Source organism: Acomys minous (genome assembly GCF_964271855.1).
Source record: "Acomys minous genome assembly, chromosome: 7".
Taxonomy (NCBI): domain Eukaryota; kingdom Metazoa; phylum Chordata; class Mammalia; order Rodentia; family Muridae; genus Acomys; species Acomys minous.
Genome location: NC_140488.1, coordinates 3491997 through 3502256, shown reverse-complemented (window position 1 = coordinate 3502256; position 10260 = coordinate 3491997). Strand labels below are relative to the sequence as shown.

The window sequence follows — 10260 nt, the reverse complement described above, 5'->3', positions numbered from 1 at the left end:
CTGTTCCTGGGGTGCAGACATGGTCTCAGCTAGTAGAGTAGCACAGTAGACATTTCCCCCATGGAAAGTGCAAGTCCTATGAGGTCTGGTAGCTTACGTGCTGCAGCAGTAAGGGAGCGGACCCAACCTACAGTGGGATAAATTCCCTAGAGTTTAGGGACCCCAATTTGCTGTACAAGCACTTGTCTTGATTTCCTTACCAAGTAAGGACAGGCTAGAGAGCGCAGGAAGTGGGAAACCTATAAAGGAGTCTGTAGAGACAAGGATGTGGGGAGGGGGCTAATGTGTTGCTGGTTGTCCCCTACACCTTCTAGGGGATGCAGACTCGATCCAGCTGGCCACTAGACCCCCAAGAAGCATTTTATGAGCCCACTCAGCGAGCTACATCTCTTACAGGTATTTGTTTTGGAGGAAGAATGAGAGCTTGCTAGAAATTGATGCTTAGTGATTCTGAGCTAGTCACGAAGCAAGGTACCAGGGGACTCAGGGCGGGGCTGGCTGGAGAGGAGGGGATGCACAAACAAGGTAGTCGGAAGCAAGACGTCAATGCGCTTTGAATTTGTCCAAAGCAAGGTGGTGACTAAGGCGGGGGTGGGGGCTGGGGGTGGTCAAAGGACTCTGATTGGTCAGGGGGAGGGGCTAGGGGTGTGGCTAGCCACCCCTCGAGGCTTTAAAAGCTCACCAAAGAGGGGCGGGGAGCTGTCATTTGCTCTCTGAGCCTCTGGGAGTGCGCCACGCTTTCCTGGAGCTCCGGGAGCAACTGGTTACTGAGCAGGTATTTGCTGTACGGACTCACCCAGGATCCTGAGCTTGCCTGGGAGGGATGGCCACGGTCCCCAAGAGCAACATGGGACCTACCAAGGCGATTCCCACCCCATTTGGCTGCATTGGCTGTAAGCTGCCAAAGCCTGACTACCCACCAGCGCTAATCACCTTCATGTTCTGCACAATGGTCATCACCGTTGTTGTAGACCTGATTGGCAACTCCATGGTCATTTTTGCTGTGTTCAAGAACAAGAAGCTCCGAAATTCTGGTAAGCTACCTTTTTTTGCCCTACGCAGTGAGCATCAAGTTTGCAGTCCCCTCTCCCAAATTCCTCCCGAGCCCTGGGGTCGGTCGTGGTGACGTTTTGCCGGGTTCCCCTTAACTTCGAGCTTTACAGTGCTGGGGGAAGCTCAGGAAATTAGCGTGGGGCAGCCTAACGCAAAGCCCAGGTTTGTAGGGTGCGCGGCAGCCTGTCGATTCCTGTCCGGTTGGAGAGCAGACGCGGAGGGAGTCCGCACAGGAGCAGAGAGTTTGCCTGCAGCCCTGGGGCAGTCGGCCAAACTGGACACCTGGATACCTGAGGGCGGCTCCACCACAGAGGCGCTGCAGGAGAACTGTCTCAGAGAGAGCAGCGCGGTTCAGACCCGCTTTGGGAAGTTAAGTTCGCGGTGGCTGCAGTGGTGCTCCGCTTCAGGGAGCGCAAAGCTGTGGCAGTCCCCAAAGGCAGCTGGGACCGCGCTCGCCACCGCCCCAGGGCTCCAGGATTGCTCGGTGGATTGCAGACCCCACGCCGGGGTTTCTACCAGGGTGGTCTGAGCCTGCTAGAGCCTAGCTCCGTCTGCCGGTCCCAGGGCGAGAGGCTGGGACTGGCGAGCGGCGGGCGGTGGCAGCAGACATCCGGAAGTCTGTACCGAGGAGTTATGTGGAGGGGCTGCGGAGGAGCGCGGGAGCTGGGCATAGAGGCCGGCGGGTGGAAGACCCCGGCAGAACCAGGTATGGATGGCGGGAGAAGGGCGGGAGAGCTCCTGGGGAGGCAAGAGGCTCTGCAAAGCGCTCAGACGCGGAAACCGCGAGCCTGACTCCCCTAGCCGCCTGTAGCTGGCCTGTCGGAAACAAACAGGGAGCACGCGGGAAGGTGCTAGACACTGAGACCCGTGTGTGTGTGTGTGTGTGTGTGTGTGTGTGTGTGTGTGTGTGTGTGTGTGTGATTGTGTGATTGTGTGATTGTGTGTAGGGGAAGGGGGCAGGAGGAGGGGAGTGTGTATAGAAGATTGGAAAGCTGGGAGTCTGGTTTTCGGGATGGACTGGAAGAAGTTGTGGGTGAGGGGAGGAAGGGTGAAATAGCCCCCAACTGCGCTCTCCGCCTGCGAGAGGGAAGGGTCCTGGTGGCGCCTTAGGGCTTCTTTTTCCAGATCTCAGTGGCTTGGGAGAGTGTACAGATCCGAGAGGATTGAAAAACCACTTAGACCCTCTCTGCCTGGAGCTGGGGAAAGAGCCTGGCAGCTTCCTACTGAATTGCTTGGTGGGGACAAGTTTCAAAATTCAGCGACAGACTCAGACTCATTAAATTTTTTCTTTCAAACTCCGAGGAGTGCTTCTGATTTCTCCTTTATAACCCAGAGACCTTGAGGCCCTAGCCTCTTGCACTCTTGACGAGGTACTAAGGGCAGACCCACAGGGCTGCGAGGTTGCCTGGGAGGTTCACTCTTTTTCTCTCCCCTTTCCTCTTTTTTTTTCTTTTCTCTTTTTTTTTTCTGAATCGCAAATAAAAGAGTTACGGTGGTTGTTGTGGATTTATTTTTAAGGCTTTTGACCTTTCTTTCCTATTTTTCTTTAGGAAGTTCATTACTTTCAGGGAAAACCCGAGAAAGAATTGCTTTTGGCAAAAAGCACGGAGGGCAAGTCCTGGTGCCCTTTTAAATAGCCCTAATTTTCCTCCAGTCCAGGACAAAGTGCAGTATTTTGCCAAACCAAAGCCAATTAGGAACGAGGTGTTTCCAAAGAAAGTGGGCCTGTGCCTGAACTTGGCCTCTTTCATCTACTTTTTGTAAAGGATTTTTTAAAAAAAGAAAGAAAGAAGAAAAAGAGAAAGTTGCTACTGTCCTTTGAATGGCGCAGGGCAGGAGGCAGGGTTTACCCACAGCTGTCTTTCTTTTTAGCCTGGCAGGCTCTTGTGCTCAAGACAGGAGTCTGTGCGGGCTTTGTGTGTGGCCAAAGGTGAAATCCTCACTTGAAGAGATTTCTCCTTTCCCCTGGTCATTTTCTTTGACCTCAGACTTGATATTACAGGGTTTCCCCTGTCTTCTTAGCTTTTACTGTGAAGGTAGCTGGGGAGTGGTAAGTATTTCCCTGGGTTGTCAGATCAGATATTATTGTTTGAGCTCTTTGAACAAGCCCCCAGGGCCTTCTCTGGGTGTTCTTTTTTATAAGGAGGATTAGTATGTTATTATTATCATTGTTAATTTTAGGTTGATCTTGCTTCTGGACAGCTCCATCTAGCTCTCCTTTCTCCCACTCTTCCCTCCCCATTTCCTCCAGGGTGGAAAATGTGGCGTAGTTTTATTTCTCTAAAATGGCGTCAGCAGGAATCTGCCCCCCCCCCCCAGCGTTTATGTGCTCTGCCTTGCACACTCTGTCTTATATTCACTTCTTTCTCATTGCAAGAGTGACACTGAGAACAAACAAACAAACAAACAAACAAATCACAGGTGTCCCAAACTTGCTGTGCACCAGAGCTACTTAGGACTTGCTTGTAAATAGGAAAGAAAGAAAACTGTGGTTCTTCAAAAAGAATTCTAGGATTCTAAATTATCACCCATCCAGTTGGCCTTTTCCTCTCCTCTTTTGGAGGCAGCTTTCCAAACATTAACCATCGATTTCGGTCTCTCTCCCTCTTTTCCTTCTCCTGATGTTTTCCAGGCAACATCTTTGTGGCCAGCCTCTCTGTGGCAGACATGCTGGTGGCCATCTACCCCTACCCTCTGATGCTGTATTCCATGTCAGTTGGGGGATGGGATCTGAGTCCACTCCAGTGCCAGATGGTCGGGTTGATCACAGGACTGAGTATAGTTGGTTCTATCTTCAACATCACGGCCATTGCCATCAACCGTTTCTGCTACATCTGCCACAGCCTCCAATACAAACGAATCTTCAGTCTGCGCAATACTTGGATCTACCTAGTCATCACCTGGATCATGACTGTCCTGGCTGTCCTGCCTAACGTGTACATTGGCAACATTGAGTATGATCCTCGCACTTACACCTGTATCTTCAACTATGTGAACAACCCTGCTTTCACTGTGACCATTGTCAGCATCCACTTCATCCTTCCTCTCATCATAGTGGGTTATTGCTATGTCAAAATCTGGATCAAAGTACTGGCAGCCCGTGACCCAGCTGGACAGAATCCTGACAACCAGTTTGCTGATGTTCGAAATTTTCTAACCATGTTTGTGATCTTCCTCCTTTTTGCAGTGTGCTGGTGTCCTATCAATGTGCTTACTGTGTTGGTGGCTGTCAGTCCAAAGGGGATGGCAGACAAGATCCCTAACTGGCTTTATCTTGCAGCCTACTGCATAGCCTACTTCAACAGCTGCCTCAATGCTGTCATCTATGGTATCCTCAATGAGAGTTTCCGGCGAGAATACTGGGCCATCTTCCATGCTATGAGGCACCCTATCTTGTTCATCTCTCAACTCATCGCTGATATTCGGGAGGCTCGGGAGACCCGAGCTCTCACTCGTGCCCGTGTCCGTGCCCGTGATCGTGCCCGCGATCAAGCCCGTAATCAAGCCCGCGATCAAGCCCGCGACCGAGCCCGCGATCACGCCCGCGATCAAGCCCTGGAGCAAGCCCAGGAGCAAGCCCGCGATCAAGCCCGGGAGCAAGAGCGTGCACGCGCCCGTCTTGCTGTGGAGGGGACCCCGAGGAACGTCCGGAATGTTTTATTGCCTGGTGATGCAGCAGCATCCCGCTCTGATCGCGCCTCCTCTGTCCGTCCCAAGGCCCAAACCAGGTCTACTTCTGCCTACCGCAAACCTGCCTCTATCCATCACAAGTCTATTTCTGGTCACCCCAAGTCTGCCTCTGTTTACCCTAAGCCAGGCTCCTCTGCCCATTTCAAGCCTGCATCTGTTCATTTCAAACCCACCTCTGTCCATTTCAAAGGAGACTCTGTCTATTTCAAGGGAGACTCTGTCCATTTCAGGGCTGCCTCTAAACTTGTCACCAGTCACCGGCACCGTATCTCTGCTGGTTCTTCCACTGGCCAACGTACATCCACGGTTGCCTACATTAAACCTGCTACCAGCCACTCTGCAACTACCACTGTTAACTATCTTGAGCCTGCCACCACCAGCCATTCTGTGCTCACTGCTGTTGACATCCCTGAGATTTCAGCTTCCCATTGCCTTGAGATGACCACCACTGGCCACCGCAAACCTGACATTACTGCCCCCAACTTTCCCACTGTATCCCTTGAGCCTGCTGCCACCTCTGCCGCCCCTCCTGACTCCACTGTAATCCCCATTGCCACTGATGATTACCGCAAAGTTGTGCTTATTGATGACGATTCTGATGATTCTGATTGTTCTGATGAGATGGCTGTGTGAAAAGTGTTCTTTTCAGTTTTTCCAGCTTATGCAGTTCCGAGGGAGATACCTCCATTGTATGTACACACTGACACACACAGACACGGACCCACAGACATAGTGAAAGTTCCATCTACCTTTCAGGCATACTCCTCTTTGGCACCCTGTACTCTTGAAATTGTGTATATTCTTGCTTTCTTAGAGATCAAGTTTCCAAGTGTGCTGCCTATGGTTCTGAGGTTGTAAGCCTCCATGTTCTTATAAGGTTGTCTTTCAGCCCTCAGCGACCTCGGAACTGTCCCTTGCTTTGACCCTCCCCCTTCCCACTAACTCTTTCAGCTCCCCTCCCCCATTCCTGATTTCCTCTGCCTCCTGCTTTCTTCTCCCATTCCCAGGGGTGGGGGAGGAGTGCATGCGCACTGGTCAAGGCTGTCTTGGTGGTTAGCTCTGTAACGTGACTGTGACACTGGCACAGCTTTATTTGTAAGTGTGCAATCTGTGTTGTATCTTTTACGGCAGTTAGAAAAGGACTTATGATGAAGTGCCAACACTTGAAATTTGCTTTTCAAAATTTCCAGGACAAAATATGACCCGCTATCTGAAGAACAGGATTAGATAAATTCTTATTAAAGTATAGTTTAATGCCTGTCAGATCAAGTGGCAAAAGGAATGATATGTCATACTAAATTGATTCTATTTTGTGTAAATTCAAACATTGGTGCTGTTTTTTATATATTTAGTTGCAAATGATGAGATATTTTTACCCTATTTTTGGTCATTTGAGTTTTTCAAGCATTGGCCAAGACATTCTTTTATTTCCACAGAAATAGATCCATGTGCAAGTAATTTCTTATGGTTGGTAACCCTGAGTGTCAATTCCAGTTATGTTTGTAATATTATAATTCATAATCAGTCTTAAACACCTCAAGGTTTTGACACCATCATTTTTTTTTACATTTTTCTTTTCATTCAAGGGAATTTGAAGTAACATCTGATAGCTAGAAGCAAATGGAGTGTTAAAAAAGCCTTGGCTTTGTGACCCTCCTGGCTTGAGAGTAGGAGGCAAAGAGGAAGAGATGCTAGCACCTGGAAGTCTGATCGTACTTGGTTCAGTGACCTGATGTGAAGCAGTTAATCTCATGTCAGTCCAGAAAGTGATTTTCCTTTAGAACTCAAGAACAAACGGACATTTAAATGAAAATTCAATTGCTGATCCAAACTGACAAAGTTTGATAAAAGTCAACTGTACAAAAGCTTGTAAGGAAAAACTGAACTGTATCATACTGCCTTAATTCTATTCTGCATTTGTGGTAGCAATTAAATAAAAGTGGTTTTGTGGCTTTAGTATGTGCCTTCTTCATTCAGCCATTTCTTCCTTCTGTTACTTAGGGAGGGAAGGGTTGTAGGGTCAAGGTGGAAGAGTGTTGACTGGAGGAACAGGACACCTTGGCTGCAGACTGCACCTCTGCCACGCGCCTGCAGCATCCTGGAACTTCCCTCACTTCCGTTATTTTAATTAGCAAACTTTGGGAAGGCAGGGTTAGGGGGGCACACTGGAGAATGTGGGGGTAGGAAGGCTCACCGATGTTGAAGTTTTCTTCTCGTGAGGTGCTATTTTTCCCCCATGAAAGGAGTAAAGCTAGCTCTCAATCATGCTATAGTCCTAGACATGAGTGGAACCAAGCTTATGTGATAGTGGAAGGAGAAAGAGGACTCCAGCCGCGGGGTAACCCACCCGATCTCTGGATCACAGTCTCAAAAGAATGTCTTAGAATAAGAAATTGTTTAAAATTTCAAATATATACTAGGACATCATTATATATGCAAAATTTATATGTAATATACATATATTACATACAACTATATATATTTTTAATTTTAAGCAAAACCTTTGCTGCTCCTAGAGGGCTTAACATGTGTGTGTGTGTGTGTGTGTGTGTGTGTGTGTGTGTGTGTGTGTGTTGGGGGCTGGGGGCATGTGTGTTTCACTGTGTGCATGTGGATGTCAGCAGACAACTTCTAATATGTGGGTCCTAGGTATCAAACTCAGGTTAACAGGACAACAGCAGGTGCATTTCCTCTCTGAGCTGTCTTACCTGACCAGTTTTGTGTGCTTGCATGTTTAAAGATATGCAGGTTTGGCACATGCATATATAATGGACATGAAGAGTAGTGCACACTCATTTGCTTTATCCAGACTTTGGCAGGCTGAGCCAGTTTTGTTTTAGCTATCAATCCCCATGTTATTGTGGTCCTAGCTCTCCACTAGTCCCTGAGCAGATCTTATGGCTCCATATCCTGCACCCTCACAGAATACAAAATTCCTGCCAAGTGTTCCTAGCTGTCTGAAATGGATGCTTGCTTTCCATATATGTTTACAGAATGTCCAAGAGTCAGCCATCAACTCTTAGCCATACCCCACCCCCATCTTGGCCAAGGTGAAACTGTAAAGTCTCCAAACTAAAGGTACTGTAGCCTGATGCTCCAAGCTGCTGTCCTTCAGGCCCTCAGCAAGTGCCAGATTCCAAGAGGAAATGGAAGGTGGAAACATTTATTAAACAAAGCTCCAAAGTTTGCCCTCAAGTGTCCAGCCTCAGCTCAGTTCCTGAGTGATGGAAGCAAAAGTCCCTGGCCAGAAGGCGGGCCCTTCCCTTTGCATAATCACTCCCACAAAGCAACTCTGTATATCTGTCAAGCCCAGAGTCCCAGAAGTGCTCCATTTCCACAGCTTGTTTCCTCCAGCATCCCAGAACTCCAGCATCACAATAGGTTGGTCAGGCTCACCACACACTCTTGGCTAGGTATAAAGCTGTTTCTCTTCTTTCAAATGCATGGAGTTCCCTTGTTTTACTGGGATCATGCATATGTATGCCTTCTGATTGATTCCCTAACCTCCCCACCCCCAACCCAGGGGCCTGTTCTCTGGTTTCCTCTAATAGCAAAAATGCTTCCCCATCAAGTAATTTTTGAAAGCAGATGCTTTCATTTACTTATTTTCATTTTGAGATGGGGGTCTCACTCTGCAGTCTGGCTGGCCTTGAACGTGAGATCCCAGCTCCCTCACTTGAGCCTCCTTGCGTACTCAGTGCTAGGATCTTGGACATTACACTCAACAGGAAGCATGCAACATGCTCATGCCAGATTTCCCCATATGTTAATCTTTATGTTTGTATTGAAAATATAATGAACACTGTAAAGTGCCATCTTGGCATTTTTTTCCCTTTGTGTGCAGGAGTATAACAGCTACCCTGGTCTTCCTATAGGCTCCTTTTACCCACTTCTGAGCAATTTTCATTCATGCTGTCTATTGTAGAATTTTGTTTAAATGGAAAAAATGATGCATTTGTCTGGCTTTCAATGATAAAGTGTGAATTTTCACCATTTTCCATGTGTAGGTCAGCAGCTTTAACTATATTCTGAATGTTGTTCAGAACATTGCTTAACTGTATTCGGAATGCAAACCATCAGTTTACATAAGCTCTTCATCTTCCCAAGCTGAAACTCTTCATGGTCCAGCTCAGTACTACCATAGTGAGCCACCAGTTAGTCCTAGACCTTACATACAAAGATACAATACAGAGGCTTCTGAGCCTCACTTTTTCCCACTGACTGTGTTTGGAGATGTGTCCATGCTGTTGGATGCATCAGAGGTTGTTTTTGAAGGGTTTCAGAGACAGGGGTTAGAGAGATGGCTCAGCCATTAGAAGCCCGTGCAGCGGATCTAGGTTCAATTAGTAGCCCCCATACCCAGGCCCCTAAATCCATCTGTAACTCAGCTCCAGGTGATTTGACGCCCTCTTCTGGCCTCTATAGTACTGCATGTAAGTGGTGCACTTAACATGCAGGCAAAACACTCATACACATGAAATAAAATCTCTATAAAATTATTTTTGAAAAGTTTTCGGAGAGGGCTGGCAAATGCCTCATCAGAGAAACTTTGTAGCAACCTGACAGTCTGAGCTTAATTCTATATCCCTTGACCACTTCCTCACAAAAATAATAGTTTTTCAAAATAGTTTTAGAGGAACTTTTAAAGATTTTGAATATTTTCAATCTTTATTACGTTGAAAAGGCATATAATTAGCTACCCATCAGCTACGTCTGAACAGGGAGGCTAGGTTTACCGCATGCATTGTCCTTAGTTGGTGCAACAGTTTGTGTAGGCCCCTCTGGGTCCAGATCCACAGGGCTTGTTGGCCTCCTTGTGGGGCTTCTGAACCCTCTGGAACCTTCCGTCCCCGCCCCCCATTCTTCCATACTGCTCTCAAGCCTCCACCCACAGTCCAGCAGCGACTGATTCCCAGCGTCTGTCCTGATCTCCTGCTGGGTGGGGTCTCTCAGAGGGCATCTATGTTGGCCTAATGTCTACTTATAAGTGAGTACTTACCATGTGTGTCCTTTTGGGTCCGGGTTAACTCACTCAGGATGATCATTTCTAGTTCCATCCATTTGCCTGCAAATTTCAATATTTCCTTGTTTTTAATAGCTGAGTAGTATTCCATTGTGTAAATGTACCACAGTTTCTTTATCCATTCTTTGGTTGAGGGACATCTAGGTTGTTTCCAGATTCTGGCCATTACAAATAAAGCTGCTATGAACATAGTTGAGAAAATATCCTCGTTGCATGGTGGAACATCTTTAGCTTATACGCCCAGGGTTTTGTATAGGTGCTGAGTCTCGAGGTAGCATTATTCCCAATTTTTTGAGAAAATACCAGATTGATTTCCAAAGTGATTATACACGTTTACATTCCCACCAGCAATGGAGGAGTGTTCTTCTTGCTCCACATCCTTGCCAGCATGTGCTGTCACTTGAGTTTTGATCTTAGCCATTTGGATAGGTGTAAGATGGAATCTCAGAGTAGTTTGGGTTTGCTGCCTATCTACTACATCTGAGCAGAGGGTC

The 10260-nt window shown here is 47.5% G+C and overlaps 1 protein-coding gene across 1 annotated transcript; it reads left to right on the top strand.

Annotated features, from left to right (window-relative positions):
- The first annotated feature begins 727 nt into the window (after positions 1 to 727).
- GPR50 (G protein-coupled receptor 50) lies at positions 728 to 6470 on the top strand. Its single transcript, XM_084790663.1, has 3 exons — positions 728 to 1034; positions 3686 to 4515; positions 4624 to 6470. Exons 1-3 carry the CDS (start codon positions 824 to 826, stop codon positions 5374 to 5376), a joined length of 1794 nt encoding a protein of 597 aa, XP_084646789.1. The 5' UTR covers positions 728 to 823; the 3' UTR covers positions 5377 to 6470.
- The last annotated feature ends 3790 nt before the right edge of the window (positions 6471 to 10260 follow it).

Coding starts and splice junctions, on each gene's coding strand:
- GPR50 (XM_084790663.1), top strand. CDS start 824: ATGGCCACGGTCCCCAAGAGCAACATGGGACCTACCAAGGCGATTCCC. Junction 1,035..3,685: donor CAAGAAGCTCCGAAATTCTG/GTAAGCTACCTT, acceptor GATGTTTTCCAG/GCAACATCTTTGTGGCCAGC. Junction 4,516..4,623: donor GAGCTCTCACTCGTGCCCGT/GTCCGTGCCCGT, acceptor GAGCAAGCCCAG/GAGCAAGCCCGCGATCAAGC.